General features: G+C 39.9%; 1 protein-coding gene across 3 annotated transcripts in view; it reads right to left on the reverse strand.

Moving 5' to 3' along the window:
• The window catches only part of INO80 (INO80 complex ATPase subunit), a 122,739-nt gene that overhangs the window by 8,625 nt on the left and 92,173 nt on the right, over positions 1-21,941 (reverse strand). For all 3 annotated transcript variants that reach the window (XM_081507654.1, XM_081507655.1, XM_081507657.1), the window contains exons 28-30: positions 14,961-15,055; positions 8,957-9,029; positions 130-288 (exon numbers count right to left, since the gene is read on the reverse strand). In XM_081507654.1, coding sequence (XP_081363780.1) covers positions 130-288; positions 8,957-9,029; positions 14,961-15,055 — 327 coding nt within the window. The remainder of the gene's footprint in view (positions 1-129; positions 289-8,956; positions 9,030-14,960; positions 15,056-21,941) is intronic.

Below are 21,941 nucleotides of genomic sequence, written 5' to 3' on the forward strand. Positions count from 1 at the left end.
TTATCTTCTAGTCACAAGAAATTTCAGGGCTTTCATGACCAATGAAAGCTGAGAGTCTTGATCTCGGTCAGTCACCGTGGCTGAACTATTTTCCCTACTGGCACAGTACTTCCTTTGCCTTCTGCTTACCTCACTCTTCTCCTTGGCTCGCTGCAGAATACGTTCTTCAATGGTGCCCTTACAGATGAGTCGGTAGACAGTAACCTGCTTTGTCTGCCCCAAGCGGTGGGCCCTGTCCATGGCCTGCTGGTCCACAGTGGGGTTCCAATCGCTATCATAAAAAATCACCTGTGTAGGCAGGACAAGAATACAGCAAAGACTGAGGCACTCTCAGGGCAACACCAGGAATTCTGACTGCAACTCAGCCATTCATCTATTTCAACAGTTTGATACCAGATTTTTTTCTATGATATAAAGATGAACAGGTATCTGCTCATAAAACCAAGCCATTCCTTCATCTGCTCTGGGCGAAAGACTCTGAGCTTTTGGACTATAAAGAAAGCTGAGTGCTGAAGAATTGATGCTTTTGAACTGTGGTGTTGGAGAAGACTCTTGAGAGTCCCTTGGACTGCAAGAAGATCCAACCAGTCTATCCTAAAGATCAGTCCTGGGTGTTCATTGGAAGGACAGATGTTGAAGCTGAAACTCCAATACTTTGGCCACATGATGCAAAGAGCTGACTCATTGGAAAAGACCCTGATGCTGGGAAAGATTGAGGGCAGGAGGAGAAGGGGACGACAGAGGATGAGATGGCTGGATGGCATCACTGACTCGATGGACATGAGTTTGGGTAGACTCAGGGAGTTGGTGATGGACAGGGACGCCTGGCGTGCTGCAGTTCACGGGGTCGCAAAGAGTCGGACAAGACTGAGCGATTGAACTGAACTGAACATTTAAAAGAGGGAGTGGCAACAATATTAACACTTAACATCTAGGGCTTACTATTTGCCAGTCATTGTACTAGATGTTTTATGTGTATTAACTCACTTAAATTGCACTACCACTATGATTTAGTCACTATTAAAAACCCCTATTTTACATAAATAGATGAGGAAACTGAGACTTAGGGAACTTAGAGACTTTATCCAAGATCACACAGACTAAATAAGCAGTGGGCCTGGGATGTGAAATTCTTGTTAACCCTAAGCCTACTTGGTAAGAGACAGGCATGGCTTTCCTGGCATTCTCAGGTTCCCACTAACAGGGTCATTTCCTGTCTCTTGAATTTCAGGCAAGAAATGTTTAAAGGGTTCTCTGGAAGCTACTTCTAGTTTGCTAAACAACAAAGAACAAAATGTACTCACTACTCCCCTGACCCATAGGTAATCCTAAAACCAACAGAAATCTTGGATCTTCAGTCCTGAGGCTACTAGCAATACAGTGAATCTCTTAAAAGAAAGCCAGTTCAAAGTGACCCTCATCTCTCATGCGTCATCCTCTATGTTCAACCAAGTCACCAAATCTAGCCAGTACGTCTTCGGAAACTAACCCTTTCTTTCTATATTCCCACTGTCCTTCTCCCGGGCCAGGCTCTCACCACCTACATCTGGCTCACTGATGCTTCAAGATCAGTGGGCTTCTGAGATTGCAGTCTCTTTCTTCAGTTTACTTTGGTTATCACCGGAAGCCACTCCATCCCTCTGTCAATTATGCTGTAACACACCAAGTCCAAACTCCCCTCAATAATCAGGTCCTGCTATATACTAAGACAACTTCACTTTTATTCTTTCCTAATATAAACACACCCCTTCCCTTTTGTCCCTTTGGTATCCCTCACTTATATTAGTTTGACTGTACTACTTCTTGCTCAAGCTGATTTTCTGACTTAGACTTCCCTGATTTCTCTTGCCTGTGACAATGTTTCCTTTTCCTATTCCTTATGAATTCCTATTAGAAATTACAATGGTCGAAACCTGTTAAGCACTTAAAACAGATGTGCATACATATCTCACTAAATTTTCATAAAAACCTGATAGATTCCCTTCATCTCATAAATTAGGAAGACTGGCCTGAGCTCACAGTCTTAATAGTCTCCTTTTACAAGCTGCACTATTAGCAAAATGTTGCATTGCCTATCCTGGTCCAAGTTCCCAGTAATCACTATTTTCTAAAGGTATCCAATTATTTCATATGTATTATGTATTTTACAATTTTCCTGCCTAGTGTTATTTGAGGACAGACACCATCCACTAGAACAAGGTAGAATTCTACAAATACTAGTCAATTGATGCTAGAATCTCTAAGATGTAATCAAAACTAGAAAAAGCGCTAAAATGTAAGCAAAAGACTAATTCATCTCTCTTGACACTGTTCCTCTAGATGCTTTTTCCATTGCTTAACACTATTTCTAAGTAATTTATTTTCTCATTTAATAATGGAAGCAATTCTTCTGCCATTTTCTGCAGAACTCACTTGATGTGAAGATGGATAAAAGGCATCAGCATTTTTAATGTTCTTGCCTCTAATAATAAGAACCCCCACTGGCTCTTTCTTATGGCGCTCCTTTTGTCTTGCTCTCATATGAGGTATAATCCCTCAACTTTTAGCGTAAATTAGAATCCTGGAGGAAAAAGAAATGATAAACTGCCTGCCAAAGAAAGAAAATCATTATGAAAGCTTATTGTTAAGCCAGTGTCCACAGATGTAAGATCTGGAAGTATACAACGTTTGTCACTTGTTAGAGGAATACAGAAAACCTGACCACAGGACATTTTGGAACTTCAACAGGATAGGCAAAATTCTAGAAAATTCAGCTTAAACTTTCAGAGAGAACAAAGGAAGAGAGGACAGAGTTAATGAAAATGAGATCTCCAACTGAACTGGGGTGGGGGCAACTGTTTGCCTAACATATCTAACATGACTGCATATGTGGAAAATGAGAGTTGATGTCACACCCAAAAGACAGCACCTTTAGTAGTCCAAGCCTAAGGCAATGAATAGTTCAGCATGAACTCATAATGGGCAACCCTATATTATGAATCATTTCGTAAGTGTTTCCTCCATATTTACATTTTTCCTAGAAGTCTCACTGGCAACCAAACCTGACTCAACTTGGGTTCTTTTGAGGTAATCAACAGTAAGAAGACTGAAGCCTAAGGAGATAGGTTTGCAATTTAACTTTCAAGTCCCTTCTTTCCCCAATTTAGTGGCTTTTATCATTCAAATGGATTAAAAGAGGTAAAGAACTGGTGAGGAAGAGAGAATAAAATAAGATTCTACTTAGCCCTATCTAATAAGCTGTTGATGTTTTAAAAAAAAAAATTCTACCTAGAAAAAGACACAGAAAAAAATAATATGAAACATGTATAAGCTAGCAAGTTAAGACAAGAATAAGAGAGATATAAACACCAGATGAGATGTATGGTTTTTATCTACCTCAACAATAAAAAATGAACACTGAATCAACCATGACATAAACTCAAGAGAGACAATGTCCATCAGAGTAGGACAGTTATGACATCTGTCTTTATGGAGCTCAGTGACATTCTAGAGAAAAACAAGCAACAATTAAGACTACAACAACTGACTTAACTAGGAAAGATCAGAGCCGTCAATCCACAATGCGTGGCCCAGCAATGACTAAGGGGAAATATATTAATTGTCAGCACTTTTATGAAGTTGTAAACAGCAAGCTGGGAGGGCAGTGGGAAGGAGAAACAAAGGAAGAAGGTGAGAGCTGAGATGGGTGGGATGCTCTTGGCTCTCTAAGTCAAAGACAGAGTTTCAGGGGATGAGGGAGTGAAAATGGGAAAACTGAGAGGAACAACTGGAAACAGCTGGACCAACCCTTGGAGGGAATGGGTGGAGAATGCGTTAGAAATTCAGTTCCTTGGGAGGGCTGAAAGCTGTCCCATGGTGTCTCATGGGACATAAGACTTCTCACACTGCTTGCTACTATGGGACAAAAGCTCCTCAATCTCTTTCTACACAAACATTTAAAACAGTCTGACACAAAAACAAAACAAACATTTAAAACAGTCTGACACAAAAACAAAACCAACAGTGCAGTTTATAACAATCCCTTACTAAACAATGTCAAATGCAAAGAGATTCCTACTTTAGGAAGAATACACAAAGAACAAGGCAGACAGTAACGGGCAGCTGCCATTAATTTCATGCTAAAATCATGTTTTTATTAACAGAGTGAGTCAGAGTCTCACTGTTTACAAATACATGTTTATATATGCATTCTCAATCATAAAACATTAAGTTTTTCCTGACATTTTAGGGTGACTAACCTCTTCCTTGTCTATAAATGGTTCTGGGGATCTTCCGAAGCTAAATAATCTCAGGGCAAAGGAAAAATGCCAGGCAAGCAGTTAAACTTATTGTTTCTCTGATAATACACACAGTGAGTATAACTTGACTTCACACAAACCATTACCTAGCAACTCATTTCAATCATGTGGTTCCATTTTTTTTTTCTGAGTATTCTAAGAGATCCTAATTTGTGAGTCCCTTAGCCTTCCCCTCAAAATTAAATGTAAATTATTTCAGAATTGGAGACTCAGAATATTCAGACCCTCTATGTCCCAGGATGTAAAGAGAATTTTTATTTCTACTCCTCTAGTTGTGGGGTTAGGGTTAGGTTTGGTTCTTCCTGACTGGCAGGAGCAGTTCACTTGTGTAAGACAAGCTGTGAAAACTGGAAGCATGGGACTTCCCTGGTGGCTCAGTGGATGGGAATCTGCCTGCCAATGCAGGGGATAAAGGTTCGATCCCTGGTCCGGGAAGATTCCACATGCCATGGAGCAACTAAGCCCATGCACCACAATTACTGAGGTCATGTGCTCAAGAGCCCATAAGCCCCAACTACTGAATCTCTGCCTAGAGTCCATGGTCCACAACAAGAGAAGCCTGCGCAAAAAACACTCAACACCAGAAGCATGATGCAGCTCTGTCCCCTAAAACCTGCTTATATTTTGGTTATTCCAATGAATGACTAGGTGAACCATTCCTTAAGAAACCATAGATCAAACCTGAGACAGGCAGGCTGAGAAGGGAAAGATAGTTTAATCAAATGAACCAATGCTAGATCTCCCCAGGTGACCTCATCCAGCCTCAGGGCCTTAAACATTACCTATGACCTGGTGACTCCAAAATATATCTTGAGCCTCAATCTTTTTCCTAAAAACGGCACTCTACTGCCTGCATGAAACTGCTACTTAATGTCTGCTAAGAATCTTGAACTTAACACACCCCAAACCAAACTCTTGAGTTCCTTTCTCAAACACATTCCTCCGTGCACTTTCCCTTAACCAGTAGCTGGTACCTCCACCACCCTAGTTCCTCACATTGAACACCCTGGACTTCTCCTTGACCCACATGATCCACATCCAATCTAGCAGCAAACCCCACTGGCTGTGCCTTCAGAATATTGATACACACAGATTCCAAATATCTCTCACCATCTCCACTACTTCAATCCTTGCCCAAGTCACCACTGCCTTATGTCTAATTCCTAACTGAACTTCCTGCTTCCACCTTTCTCCCTATGGTATTCCCTACTCCACAACCCCTGAAGCCAGAAGGACACATTTTCTCTGTTCAAATCCTTCCAGTAGCCTCTCACCTCAAAATCCTAACCATGGCCCATGAAGTCCCACACAATCTGCTTCTGTCACTCATTTGACACCACTCTGCCCACCTTCATTCTGTTCCCCCTACAAAGGGCTTCGCTTCATTTCGATTATGCCAAGCGTGTTCTCACCTCAGGGCTTTGCGCTTATCGCCCCCCCCACCCCCGCCCCCGGAATGCTCTGGTTTTAGGCCACATACATAATTGGCTTGCTTTTCTCACTTTCTTCAGATCTTGGTTCAAATGTCACCTTATCAGAGCTTTATCAGTCCATATAAAACAGCAACCTCTGATCATGAATGGGGTTTTGAAAAACAATCAGAAGTTCACCAGGTGGTGAAGAGGAGGTGTGCCAAGGAGAAAGACTTATGATGAGGGAGCTGTTTACGTAGGTGGTGCTAGTGATAAAGAAAGAACCCGCCTGCCAATGAAGGAGACACAGGTCGATCCCTGGGTCGGGAAGATCCCTGGAGAAGGGCATGGCAACCCACTCTAGTACTCTTGCCTGGAGAATCCCATGAAGAGAGGAGTCTGGCGGGCTATAGTCCATGGGGTTGCACAGAGTCAGACATAACTGAAGTGATTTAGCACGCACATGATACAGTGTGGGAGGTTCAGGAATCAAGTCAATCATTGTTTCTGGAATATAAATTATGGAAGGAGCAGTAGTCTGGCAATTAGGCTGGAAAGGGAGATAAAGGCCACAAAGTGAAGGGCCTTGTATGTATAAAAGAGCTTACACTTTATCTTGTAGATGACAGAGACTCCCTGAAGAGTTTTAAGCAAGGGATTAGCATGGTTGATAAAGAAGGGTATAAACAAATTGAGGAGGTATGGGGCTGGGGGCTGAGACTGGAGTCCAAAAGATCAGCTAGGAGAAAGTGATCAATCTTGTACTCTCATTAAGAGTAAGACTAATTGGGCCCATTGCTATCAACTCCTAGGCCACGGTTGGAGGATCCCCTTTAACCTGGGAGAGAACTTAACATTTTGCTGAATTGAATCTGTGTCTGGATCAGTTCCTACGAGCTCAATCCTCTATTTCAAATATGTATTGGCTTTGGCCAGTTGGAGCAAAGCCCGGGATGTGGAGGGGAGGGGGTGGGGGAGCATGGGGACTAGATAAATGTATAACTGGGACCCACCCACACACTAAACAGTGTCTCAACACCCACCCAAGAACCAAGTTACTCGTCCTCCAAATCCTCCAATATGCACCTGGCCTGCCCCATTAGGCATTTCTTGGTTTGAGGGAAGAACCTAGGGTGGCAAGAGAGACCTGCTTGGCATTCTCACCCAAGTACCCATGACTCTCTGAGGATAACCGCAGTTGGGATGTGGAGACCAAGGCTTCCCTAGGGCAGGAAGGGGGAAGCGGGAGACCCAGAGATAAACTCAGGCTCAGTTTTTAGGGGACTGTGCAGTGACAGAGCACTCTTCCAGGAGAGGCTTATCTACCAACACTCGAGGGGACAAAGGTGCCGGAGAAGAAGCTCCTGCCCCTGGGAAGCCCCTAAGAGTTTCCACCCTCTTCCAGCCACGCCTCCAGGACACAGCAATGCTGAACCAGTGCATGGTTCTGGAGTACTGCCTCCCCATTCTTCTCTCTTCCTCCTCTGAGGCTCCCAGGCCCCAGCTCTGGCCCTTCAATCCACATCATGTGTGATTTTTTTTTACCCGCCCTGGGAATCCAAAGCCTTCCCTGGACTCCCATCCCCAGCTTTCCCATAGTAGCAGAGCTGAGCACAGAGCCAGGCAGACAAAGCCTAAGGGAAAGGAAGGTTATTTGCAGCCCAGTATAAATAACAAAGTCCTGGACCTGGCTCTCTCATTAGGAGCTACAAGGGCCACAGGATCCCTGAGGGCTATTAATGTGCAGGCACTAGGCACACATGCTTTCTAGGCAACATTTCACAACTATAGGAGAAGGAAGGATTATTACATTCATTCTATTGAGGAGAAAACTATGGCTTAGAGCAGTCAAGCAACTGCTTCACTTCACATAGTGAATAGCAGAGCTGGGATTCAAACCCATGTCTCATTTCTCTAATTTGAAGGAATCCAAAAACTATGGAACCTGCCCTCTACCACCCACAAATTTACAACCAAAGTAATTAATCAGAAAACAGAAAAAAAAAAAGATTATGACTAATTGGGCCAGTATGCTTAAAAACTAGAGCAGAGAACCAAGGGGCAAATGGAAAGGCAAATTTCTGCTAACATGGCACCAAGTGAGCTACCTCATCAGAGAACTCCCCAGAACAACACTACCACCACTGACTGCCTTCTCTCAAGATGACTGAGGCTGATGATGTACAGGTAAGTTATAGAATCTACCCAGTTATGCCTCCAGCAGACTTGAGGCCCTGGAACCCAGTCCCAACAAGGTTAACTGGCTGAAGTTTAGATGCTGAGGAAAGTACCGCTGAGCCCTGTGGCTGATACTCTACTCGGTGATGTTATGGATTCTGTTTTTCATTCTTGAAGCAAGCAGTTCTACAGTGCGGCAGTTAACAAGGAGAAAGAATGCACAGTCTAGAAATGGAACCTGGGAAACAGGGGGTCTAGTTCAGATCTACTGCTGTGAATTTATCCAAGCTTCTTCACCTTTGGACTTCATTTCTCCATGACTCTCCCGAGTTTGCATCTTCCTCCTATTTGTGGGGATTCTGACGTTCTGTATTTCACAGACCACAAAGACCACATTAAATGGTATCTGTAGAGTCATGCCATCTACAAAACAATTTCCCATTTATGCATTTTTATGTCTCATGGTTACTGAAATTGTTTTTAAATATATTCGTACCTTGGGAATAGTTCTGAAATACAAAAGGAATGCTCTTTTCTTCTGCCATACTTCAGATACTTCAGATGCTGAAGTATCCCTTTAAGGACAGTGGGTATAAAGGGATAGATAATTTGATGAGATGTCTTTTTATTTTTTAAATCACCAATTTCATTGCTCTCCAACCATGTGTAGAAGTTTAGGATATAAAAATAAGAGTTTTTCCTATGATGGAATAATACATAAGAGTCATAAAACAACCCTTTCTGATTTGCTCAGTAATAGCTCCTAAAACAAACAAATCTTGTTGGTTGAGTTCCCTAACATAGTCCAAGTGTTTAGAACAGTATCAGACACACAGTATACTTTTACTAAATCTGTGTTGAATGAATGTGTAAGAAACTTCGAATAAGAGAATAGAAAGTTTAAAAAGGAAAGCTAAAATGTTCCAGGCCAAATGCAACTACTGCCTTTTAACACAAGAGGCAAAGAAATAAAAAGTTTGTGATACATCATAAAGGACAGTATCAACCAAACAACACATTTACAGTAGAAAAACTACACATTCACTATATTTTTAGCTCGTTACTTACGGTATCTGCGGCAGTCAGATTGATACCCAGTCCTCCAGCTCGTGTACTTAGCAGGAACACAAAAATGTCGTTCCTGCAGAAGAGGGAGAGGGAGAGATATTTTAAGAGGAAAAATTGAAAAAGAAAACTGGCATGTGGCAAAAGAGAGGGATCTCTGGACACAGAACAATGTCTAGGCCTAGAAAGTTTTGGTGGTTACCCAGACCTGATCCACATTTCTCTGACACACTGAAGGGTGTCAACAAAGGTGCTGGGTTGCTAAAATGAAACCATGGCAGTCATCTTCCAATTTGCAGATCAACTTTTGCTGCCCACTAATAATGATTGATAGGCAATATAATTTAAAATATTTGGCAAATGTAACAGAAAAATATGCCATGGAAGTAGAGATGTTCTCTGTAATAGTCAACTGTTTAGCAAGTCAAACTATTCCCAGTTCATACAGTGGGGAAAAATAAGTCAGTATTTCCTGGTGTTTCCCCAAAGAATCATGACTTTCAATAATCTGGGAACTAATGATCATAACTCCGAAGGACTCAACTTCACATAAAGAAAGTTAGTCCAGAAAAATGACCTAAGGTCAGGATTAAGACTCAGGATTATGACTTCTAAGTATTCAGTTGAATTTAGGATCAATCCATGAAGACAGGCTAAAATTAAAGCACTTTTCTGATGGATGCCAACATTGCCCTTAACAGAAATGATAAGATATAGTTTTCTCAGTTCCCCTCTACATTCTATATCCTTTTAAAGAAACTGAGGATTACAAATAAATCAGTAGATGCCCCTGTCACTCATTCAGGCAGTAAATATTCACTGAGTATCTTTTAGGAACAAGGGCCATGCCAGATCACAAAGGACAGACTTTGACTATAAGATTTATCTATGTACACACATGCAATTAGGGGCTCAGTTCAAGCCCAGTTCTTGCAGATAACACGAATATATTCAAGACTATTTTGCATTTTCATGTTTCTGTCACCTGAGGTTATTTTCCAGAACATTTCTACAGGAAAGGGACTGCATTATACTGGTGAACAAACTTTACAGCCCTCTAAATCAAGCTGCTGATCCCTTTTCTTCATGACTATAATGAGGAATAAAATTGGAAATTCATTACCAGTGTTATTCAAATTGCAGGTCATACCTATCATTGGTCATGAAATCAGTTTGGTGGGTCTGGTACACATAAATTACAGAAATAAAAAGAACAGATTAGAAAATATTGTATCACAGGTCATAAGGATAAGTATTGTTTCTGATTTTCTGACATGGTCGATATGTACTAAATCTCAATGTAAGATGAATTTTATTCTGTGGGTTCCAGTTTAAAAGAAAAAAGAAACACACTGACATCAGGATGCTCTCATCCCTTGATGTAGTTCTTCCTTGGTAAAGTCACTTGGCTGCTAAAGGTCTGTTTCCTACACTATAAAATGAGGATGCTCTGAATATAGCTGAAGTGACTAAATGATGACATATCAATGGCAAACATGAATACCAGTGAAGGAACTACTCTGAAATAAGTAACCTGGCTAATCCCTAAGCTGGGTAGGTCCTAGTAGAAATCTGTCCATTAATCTGCATTCAATTAAACACAGCTTTCCTAGGGGCAGACATGGATAACAGATCATGTTTGGAGGTCTCCTGTAGGGCACGATTCCAGAAGTACTGGAAGTTGTGCTCATTTATCCTTGAATTTTATCATGAAGTCTAATATTTCATATTTTATTTATATGATGTCATCTTTCACAGTTAAATCATAAAGGGCAAACCAAAAAGTTAAAAGGCATCTGCCAGTTTACAAACACATTCTCCCCTAGATACGGGATGATGTAAATGCAAGCTTGATACCTCCTAGCCCATAGGAGAATATTTAACCACAATAATGCTTCAAATAAACATTGTAGCTTTCCAGGGCCATACTAATCTCTACAGGATAATCTTCTCCACTTTGGCCTTAAGAAGACTGCTCAATCCCATGCATCTCTCCCTCCTGCTCTGGTGGGTACAGAAGCAGGAGTTAGAAGCTTCTCTCCATCTGCGTTAGAGCTGATGGAGTCACCTGACAGTTAGGACTTTTTGTTGATGTGGGGATGGGGGAAAGGGGTGGGACAAGGAGAGAGAGAGAAGGCAGCTGGGATCTATACAAAAGAACAGAGGCAGAAATATGGGTCATTTTCATAATCTGCAGAGCCAGAGAGAGAATTCCCCAGATGTGGCAATTCTTCACAAACAGGGACTATATACAGAAAACACACTAGAGAAAGGAATCTAGTTAAAAATAAATCAGTAACAAAATTTAGAGATATTAATGGTGGAAAATGCTTTTCTGGGGATGTTACCTATGTATTGAGAAGATACCTTTTAGTGATGAGGAGATGGTAAGCAGCAATGTTTGGCTGTACTCAATGTAATTTCATCATACTCTAATGGAAAACTAAGGATTATGGGAGTCTTAGATTATTAAAAGTCAAAGAAATTACTGTCCATCCAGGATCACACTGTTGGATCATATGTAAACCAAAACATCTAAACTGAACTGCTGACAAGTTCCTTTCTACTTGATAAATCTAGCATTGATAACGTAAATTAATGTTTTGGGAGCTGACTAAAAGGAAGAAAACAGAATCCCAGAAGGCAACATGATAGTTTGGGTGCCCTCTATGGGGCTAAAAAGGAATCTCAACTCAGGGTCTCTATTGGAATGGGCCCTAGAGACCAGGCTTCAGGGTGGTCTGTGAAGGAGCCTATGAAATCATGTAGCAAAGGCATGCCTAAATCTCACTCTTAATTCTTCTTTGGTTAAGGCACTTTGCACCAAAATTCTGAAATAGTGCTGGGCATGTAGCTGACTTTGGGAAAGACTTGCTGATGACTGGAAAAGAGCTAGAATTAAAGACCCTGGAGCTTTATTTATACTCTCACCAAGAAGGAAAAAATCCACACTACGCTCTTACTTTTTCTCATATTTTCCAGTCACCCGAGTAATCAGGTAATGGTGGTGGTGGGGGGGTTCATTTGGGAAATGTCATGGGATAGAAGGAAGGGAAGCAAAAGGCCAAGGCACCCCAGAGCAAAGCCCTTGTGAATGGCTTAGTCAAGGATCACGTATTGGTCACGTGTTCTGAATGTTGCCCAGTCAGGACATCCTGGCCAAACAGTCTTTAGTCTCAGTCAGACTCTTTCCTGGAAGGACCCCTCGTAAATCAATCTTGTATGAAGGGAATGTAAATGGCTTTTTATAGGAGTTCTTGTTTACTCTGGCTGACTTTTGAGCCACAGGGCTTTCCAGTTGAAAACTACAATTTTTTCTTTTGATGTCTTTTCATTAATAACAATAAAATATTTGGCAAGGATGCTTTCTTGTTTTCAAAAACACCTTGTTTTCTAGCCTTTCAAATTTATAAGTTGAGAACTTTTATAAGATGAGATCCCATTTGGAGGGATCTGTCTGACAGGCTTCTGATCAGCATAGATACAGTTCAGATTTGATACATGAGAGAGAGATTATTTCCTAGCCATAATCCCAGTTCTAATCGTCTAGCTCATCATGTAGGAAGGGAAGAAGAATTAAGTCTGTTTTTGCATTTTGCCTATTAGATGCAGGTGTTAAAATGATTGTTACTCACGTTGAGTCTAAAAAAACTCATTGCTCCCTAAGTAATTTTTAGTTGCAGAATTTGGACACTCAAGTAAGGTTTTCCAGGAAAGTTTAAAAAACAAGGTATTTACTAAGTAGATCTAGTATAATTTAATGGTGAAAATACCCTTCTTTTAAAGCTAAGCTACTGGGATTGTCCAAGTAATCACAAGTTAAGTAAGAGATTTTAGAAGTAGTAAAATAGATACATCTAATGATTTTTCCCCCCATGAAATCCCCAGTTTTGGGAATTGGATCAGCTAGAAGAAAAGTTGTAGCTCTACAACTCAGAAGCCCAAATTGTTTAGAGGTCAACACATTACAGCTCCGGTTGGTTATCGACATCAGCAGAATTTTCTACAAAGTAATATGAAAATATGTAGTCTTAAACACTCATATCCCTTCACTCAGTAATCTCTCTTGTTTGAATCCATACTAAGAAAGTAATCTAAAATGATGACAAAAGCTTTATAAACAAAGATATTCAACATTTTAACAACAGAAAGGTGGTATATCCAATGTAATAGAATACTGGTCATTAAAAATAATGACTATAATGACTTTTTTGATGATATATGAAGATCTTTATGAAATACTGTTAAGTGGAAGAAATGAGGACACACAATCATCTGTACAACATGGTATCAACATGTAAATATAATTACACACACATATCAAAGACTATGGGGATAAACCAAAATGTTAACAGTGATGAGACTGTGGGTGATTTTTACTTTATCAAATAATCTCAAATTATTCTCAATAGGCATTTTATATAATACAAAATGGCCACAACTGTTACTTGGGAAAAAAAAAAAAGCTTTTATATAAAGGAGATTCTCAAATGTACAATATCAAACATATCAGTGGGGGAAAAAACCACAAACAGTAGTAGGTGAAAGACCAATTACTTAATGACTTTTCTTCTAACACATAAGCCTGGAGAGAATATAGGCACCCCAGGGAAAACAGTCTATAGATCTCATATGCAAGATTCTCATCAGTTGGAGCTCTGAACGTTGGACTAGATAAGGACATAGTGAAATGTGTTTCATTTGATTTCAAAATCAAGAAAAGATAAAGATCAGCTGGTAAACTTTTTCTGGGGTGAGGGGAGGCACAAAACAATATGCAGTGCTAGGAAGCACTACTATGCTTATACATGTCTCACTTAAATAATCAATTTACAAACTGGCCAAAAGCTTCTGCTAGGTAACAAACTAAAACAGGTCCAAAGAAGTTCTTCCCCTCCATTGTTGGTCAAACAGGCACCTGAATTCAGAAGCAGTTTCAACTCAGGAGTTACTGGTCTGAGTATGCACTCTAAACTAAAACATCAGGATGCACCTCCTTACCCATGCTATATTACAAAGGATTGTGCAATAGCAAAAATTCTCAGAGGGTATGCATGCCATGTTGAAATACAGATTTGTTTTATGTTGAAGTAAAACATGTTTTAGAACTGAAATAAAAGAAATTTAAAAATTATAACCTAAATACAAGTGGCTACGTGCTTAATTTTCTTACCAAGAATTCAAAAGCTAAATAGTAACAGACTACACAATTAAAGGCCAAAAATGTTCTGACTTACAGAACATTAAGACCTAGTCTACTCCTTAGTTCTCAAGGAAAATTAAGGGTTGAGTTCACGAGACCTGTCACTAGTACAGCCTGGCTTTCTCCTTGGAGAGAGCAGTAACTAGACCCTGCTTATTACAATGAGAACCTGCACTTAGGATAATTATGGCTCTGTAGGCCATCAGCATCCAGCAGGCAGTATTTGAAATTTCACAGGCTCATTATCGGGTAGGATAGGTACTGTAACTGAGAGCTGCCAGATGAACAGACTGTACACTATTGCAATTTGTCAGAGTGCACTGTACCACTATAATATGAGGGGCAAAGCAGGAAAAAAACAAGGTATTTTTCTTTAAACTTACACAAAATGAAACAAGTAAGCAAAACAAAATGAAAACCAACTATAAGTCAATACCCAGAGATAGCCACTGTTAACACTTATGAATGTAGCCTTGTGACTTTTTTTTTTACATACATATTATTCACATAAGAAGGATCCTGATTCATACTCAGAAATTATTTCTTTTATTGCCCAAAGAAACAGGCGCTGATTCAGTAAGAAAGAATATTTATAATACCGAAATTACCAACTATTCATTTCCTCTCTCTCTCATAGCCACCTAGATCTGAACCATTATAAGAAGATCAAGCTACCTCTTAAAATGGCAGGAACTGTATCATGATTGCTTAACAATCTGAGATGCACTGGTATTTCTTTGGAAGTCACCATCTCAACTACAGGAAAAATCAAATGACAATTTTTGTGATTTCTATTAACATTACCTGGTTTGAAAATCAGCAACCATGTCCCGTCTCTCTGAGATCTTAGATGAACCATCAAGCCTCATGTAGGTATGCTTCCTGTAAACCATATATTCCTGCCAATCAGAGCAAAAAGATATAATAAGCTTGATGCAAATTACTGCATTCTAATTCTCATAAGCATCTACCTACCTTATTCATGAGGGGTAAGTCATTCTACCCAGAATGAAACAAAGCAATCTCAAAAGTACAGGAATTTGATTTGTAAATAAGCTTACCATCAGTGTGTAAAAACAGAGGGTACCCTGAAGATTACAACCACTCTCAATTTCAACTTAGACTAATCTTATTCCTGTAGACTTCTGTAGATTTTATGAAAAAGCGAACAAGCGAAACAAAATAAAATCTCTAAACCAAAATGGCTTTTCAGTCACCAACCAGATGCCTCTCACGGCTATGGAATATCTGGTTTTCTTTCAGGAAGTAGCACTCACCCCAGTGGGTTTCTCTCCAGCAAATTCTTGCTGACCAAAGTCCTTGAATTTACAACCTAAGCTCCCTTCTCTCAGCACAGCATCCATTACTGTTAAGGGAGACCTAAGCAAGAAGGTAACTTTCCATGGCTGAGAATGTTCTTGGTGTCATCTGTAAGAATTACAACTTTTAAGAACAGAGAAGGTATTTCAAGAGATGCAATGGAGGGAATATATATTCATTCTTGGAAGCTGCAGTTCTTCTTACAGATGATGTAATGATTTCCTCTTTCTTTATCCAATCATATGGATTGCATTTCAAAAAGTGCACTCATCGAGGGATTAGTATCAAAAGCTAATATAGGTGCCGATTTATAAGAAACACCATAAAACAGTTTTTTTCAGTTCAAAAAAAATTTTTTCCTATTGAAAAAGACTAATCACTTCTACATTTGGAAGCTATATGTGCTAAATAACTTTCTGTGGTCAAATGCTCTTTTACTGTAATACTCTCATTATGCAGCTCTTATATCTGGCTGGGTACTTCAGCATGCAAGGTTGTTATAGTCTGGTATGGCTGGTGTAGTGTATGCAGCAGGACTCTTAGAGCAAGCTGATATGTATTTTTTATTCTTCTTTTTTTCACTATTTGTTTCTGTCTCCAGGGGATTCTTTAAGGACTTTGGTAATCGAAGAGGGGCAGAAAATATCCAGTCGAAGCAAGTTTCACATGTAGTGGTATAGCCCTACGATGGGAATGGGTTAATGGCAAGAGAGTAGTAGGGGATGTTTTGGATAAGGAGGAATTCAGGAAAGAAGATGAAAAATAACAGCATGACGATGGTCTTTGGGGCACTACACCTGGGCAGCTATTCCATCAGATGTGGCCATCAAGAACAACAAAATATCTAGATCACAGAGAGAGAGCCCACAGATTTGAATTTTAACCAAAAAGTGGACTTCCTGCATAGGCACTCTTTTGCCTTTTGAACCAGAACTTATAAACTAATAACAGCAGTGATGAATGAATCTTGCTGTAGATCTTGCTACACACATCATTTATATATCAAGGTCAGAACGCCACCAGAGATATTAATCCTAGACCATAACCAAACCAACACTGATTACAGACAGCTTGTTACTGAGGCAACGGAAGTGAATCTTTATTTGCTGCTTTAAGCCTCTGCTCTCTTACCCAGGGGAATAGTGGCATTTCAGAAGGCTTAGATGAGTCTAGATCCTATTTCAGTAAATAGCTTCAAAACAAGTACATGGGCATGGAAACAGCAGTTAAAAGCAGAATAGAGGAATAGCTATATTCTCACACTACAGAAAATCATCTAAAAGACTGAGCTAAAAAAGCAACTCAATATTTCTTTTATTCACAAATTTTGGTTTGTGAGCTAGAAACCCCCAAACTACTTAGTTTGTGAGCTAGGTAGCCCCAAAGCTACCTTAGACATCTCTCTAGAACTCTAGGCTGTTTGAAAAAGATACTTAATCAAACATTCATCTGGAAAGAAAAGCCTTATTTTTTCCAATCATTAATTTCAAGAACTGCTCCATTCTTAGTCTAGTTCTCCTATAATCCTAAAAACATCTAATGATTTAATATAAAATTCCGTTTCTTTTAAAAAATAAAAAGATGAGTTTTAATAACAAATGATTTGATAGTAGTCACAGAACTTTTGAAAATTTAAAAATCTATTAAACCTAGAGTATTGTAAAGCAATTATATGCCAATTAAAAATAAATTAAAAAAAATCTATCCCCACTTAACAATCTCTATATCAAAAGGTTTTCTAAGATCCATCTTAGTTCAGTTCAGTCATTCAGTTGTGTCTGACTCTCTGCGACCCAATGAATCGCAGCACGCCAGGCCTCCCTATCATCACCAACTCCCAGAGTCCACCCAAACCCATGTGCATCAAGTCGATGATGCCATCCAGCCATCTCATCCTCTGTCGTCCCCTTCTCCTCCTGCCCTCAATCTTTCCCAGCATCAGGGTCTTTCTCAATGAGTCAGCTCTTCGCATCAGGTGGCCAAAGTATTGTTTCAGCTTCAACATCAGTCCTTCCAATTAACACCCAGGACCGATCTCCTTTAGGATGGACTGGTTGGATCTCCTTGCAGTCCAAGGGACTCTCAAGAGCATTCTCCAACACCACAGTTCAAAAGCATCAATTCTTCGGCACTCAGCTTTCTTTATGGTCCAATTCTCATATCTATACACGACCACCGGAAAAACCATAGCCTTGACTAGACGGACCTTTGTGGACACAGTAACGTCTCTGCTTTCTAATATGCTGTCTAGGTTGGTGAGTGCCTTGCTTAATATATTCTTTTCAAAGCCAGCAGCTAAGAGTTGGTTAATTAGTAACTATTTTCTGAGTTTTGCAGTTAAATATCTTTTAAGGATGTCACAGGATTATTCAGCCCTCAATCCTCTGCAATTCACTCCCATGCCTAAGGACCACAGCTGGATGATTACCACTTGCTGGATGACTTTACTGTTGTGTAGGAACCAAGTCATGTTAGCAGTCCAGTGCTAAGAACTTCAGAGAAGGCAATGGCACCCAACTCCAGTACTCTTGCCTGGAAAATCCCATGGACAGAGGAGCCTGGTGGGCTACAGTCCATGGAGTCGCTAGGAGTCGGACACGACTGAGCGACTTCACTTCCACTTTTCCCTTTCATGCACTGGAGAAGGAAATGGCAACCCACTCCAATATTCTTGCCTGGAGAATCCCAGCGACGGCGGAGCCTGGTGGGCTGCCGTCTATGGGGTCGCACGGAGTCGGACACGACTGAAGCGACTTAGCAGCAGCAGCAGCTAAGAACTTATGTGATAGAAAGGCCAACCACTACCCAGTTCTTCCTGACATTTGGCACTGTGGAGAAACCAAGGGCATTCTCTCACTCAAGTCTACTTGGGTTATTCAGGAAAGGCTAAAAAAATGATCCATCAGTATGACTGAATTTCTTGGAACTTTGTAAACCAAGAATTCCTTTTGGTCCACTTAAAGCAGCAAAGAGAGGCACTTCTCTGGCAGTCCAGTGATTAAGACTCTGCGCTTTCTATGTAGGGGGTGAGGGTTCAATCCATGATCAGAGAACTAAGATCCCAAATGCTGTGCTGCCCCCAGAAAAAAAGCAGCAAAGAGAAGACAGAAACCAAATGTAGACCTTCCTCTCCCAAAAGTCTCATAATTTAGTTCTCTCTCCTAATTAAACAAATATGAACACCAATATTCTCAAGTGGATCAATAACCACCAACCAAAGTAAGTTCTAATTCTCCTTGAATTAATAAAATACAAATTATGGCTTTTAACATTTAGGAAGTCTTTAGACTTATATAGTTCTAGTAGATACTATTTTTAAAAATTACTAAAGAAGGCAAAGGGGTTATGGACAAGAGGTACTCCTGCCATCTGAAGACTGACTTTCAACCAGGATTAAAACTCCTGGGTCCCACTCCAGGAATTCTGACTCTGTAGGTCTGAATTAGGGCCCAGACTGGTTTATTTTTTAAAAGTTCCAAAGATGCCTGCTGATATAAAACATCCAAAGATGTTATATCCAGAGCTGAGAACGACCACTCCAGAGCAAAGGCAGGGCAGGGTCCCTTAGAATCATGCCATCTCAGCATGCCCCTCAGATGAGCAACACATGAAGTGTGTTAGAAATGCAGCACTGAGGGGCATACCCCATATATCCAACAAATCAGAATTTGCATTTAACAGGTGTGACTTGTAAGTACATCAACACTGTTTCAGAACATACCCTTATGCTATTTCTAAGGCACTGGAACACTTTTTTCAAAAAAAAATCTTATATGGAACCCCTCTAATACAAAACAGATTTAAAAAAATTTACTATTCTAGTTAACAAAGAAGGGTATGGAGTCCCAGGCCCCACCTATTTCATGTCTACACTTTAAGTCTCCTTTCCTGTACCCAACCCCATCTGTTGGAAAACCACTTTCTTAGAATACAAATTGAGAGGACAGGTCAGTTCTGGAACACATTCCTAAGTCCTACGTTTTAAGTAGGAGCACGTGAACAGAGGTATTAGCAAAACTCAAAATAGTTTCAGAAATGCCTCTCAATCCTTTAAAGTACACTAAATAAAAGCAAACATTTACACCAGCGATATAATACAAAGGGTCTAGGTTCACCTTGAAGTAGTAGTGATAATGATGATGGTTTGCATTTACTGAACATTTACTAAATAACAATCATTATTCTCTGTATTTTACTTGGTTTTGCTTATCTAGAAAGGCTGTTTCAGATAGCTGTTATTATTGTCAATCCCATATTTAACAGATGTTAAGTAAGATCTCTAAAGTGACACAGGCAGTAGGTAATGGAGCTAGGATGAGAATTCAAGTAGACTGGATCAAGAGCCTTTAGCTTAATCCTTCCACCTACTGCTTCCAGACAGAAGAGAAGCTCATTACCACTAGAGGAAAAAGGGGGAAGGGAGAAGCCCCATAACGCTTTGTATAACTCTCATCCATCATCAACATAAAGAAAGAGTTAACTGGGCACTTGAAAAAATAAAGGCAAATGTTTACATATCCCTACAACAAACCTTCCATTCTGAGACTTCTTTTTTATTTCAAAGTTGTCTCTGGTGTTCATTTTAATCCAATTTCACTGTCATAAAACAATTTGAAGGAAAGTCAGTATGATCCACAAACCTGCAGACCTAGTGTAACTTTATTTTTCTAGACATGCCCCTCCCATCTTTGAGGTATATCACTAGCAAAAAGTGAGACTTCTCTCAATGTCTACAATTTCTCTTCTGTCCAAGCAAATCATACCAAGTAAGTGAAATATGGCAATTATCCTTCCCTTATCTAATACAAAGCCCTATGGAGCAAGACCTGATCACAAGGCACTGAAGGGCCCACCATAATCTGCCTTTACCCTACTTGTTATTCCCCTTTCTTCTATACCATATGCTCCAGTTACACTGAACCAACCCCCCCTTTCCCAACCCACACAATGTCATGTACCCTCCAACCTCTATGCCTTTTTACATGTGGCTTCCTTAGTCTGAAACTGTCCTTTTTCCTCACGGTTGAAATTCTATTTAAGTTCAGTTTTATGTCATTTTATGTGAAGCCTTCTTGAAGTGACCATGTTAGAAATACATATATCCCTCCTGCTATCTTCAGCTCTGTTCATGCTTTATTTTTGGCATTAGTATCAGGGTACACTTGACAGTTATTTGTGTGATATACATATATATAAATTCTTCATTCGACACATCTCTTGAAATCAAAGACCACATTTAACTGGTGTTTGTCTCTGCCTGGCCCAATACCTCCCTCCTAAAAAGAAATGAACTACACAGAAAAAATATAATGTGGTTGCAAACACAAATTTCCTTCTATCATTTCTAAGATCTAATGAAAATGTTAGTTTACAGTGACCTCAATTTGCTTTTCATTCCATGAGCAGTTATAAAATATTCCATTTCCCTGTATGTTCAGAACCAGAGTTCCCAAAGGTTATTTGGAGTTCTAAGAAAATCAGCCCATAAATGATAGAATGTCTGTTTGGGATGAATCCTTCCCCAGTGAGGTACTTGCTGACTAGGCAACTTATACGACCCAGTGTCTCAAATATCATCGTTAGCTATGGATTATCTGGATTTAATTCTGTGTTGTTATTTTCATATATTGGTGCGGTGCAAGATTTGTCTGGGTTTCAGTACTTAACAATCACAACACATACAGCACCAGTTGGCTGACCCTTTCCAAGTACTCCTGTATTGCATAGAAAATATTGAGGCTTATTTCCTTAAACTACAGACTCAGCTGCTTGATGCAATAGGAATGAATCTCAAAAGAGATGATGCAGAGATAACGTAAGTCATCTGTAGTGAGTTAAAGCTCTCTGCAAGTACTACACTATGGGGAGTCAAGGGGAGTGTTGCAAACCAGGGTAAAATGGTAGTGGTGGGGAAAGTTCTGACATCCAGCTGGACGCCACCATCCCAACTGGACAAGGGCTATGCCTGTGTCCATAGTAGCCACATCAGCCAAGATCCTATATGTGACTCGGTAAATACAAAATAAACCGATAACATTTAGCGACCTGCCATACCTTCCTCTATTTATGTCCTTAACTTCTACCCATGGCACACTAAAAGTTCTTGGCCCTGGAAATTACTTTCCTTTTTAAATGCCTTATCCAGAAATACTATTTGAATACCATGGGAAAAGATAAAATATTTCTGAAAACAGAATTCTATTTGGAAGATCTGATACATTTACTAGAAATTTAAATTAAAATCAGATTTTTGCCCAAGAGAAGGAGGCTATCAATCACTTTAGAAAATACTGAGCAAATACAAAGTGCCTTGATCTAGTATTTTTCACAAAATGGAAACCTGGCCATATAAAAGTGTGTGAATTTTTACTATCTTTTAGTTCTTCTGAATCCCAGAAACAAACACATAGCCAGGGTTAAAGCACAGAACAAAAAACCCCAAAAGGCTGTTGGGTAAAAGAGATG

This window comes from Giraffa tippelskirchi, chromosome 7 (genome assembly GCF_054371585.1).
Source record: "Giraffa tippelskirchi isolate mGirTip1 chromosome 7, T2T-mGirTip1v1.2.pri, whole genome shotgun sequence".
NCBI lineage: Eukaryota > Metazoa > Chordata > Mammalia > Artiodactyla > Giraffidae > Giraffa > Giraffa tippelskirchi.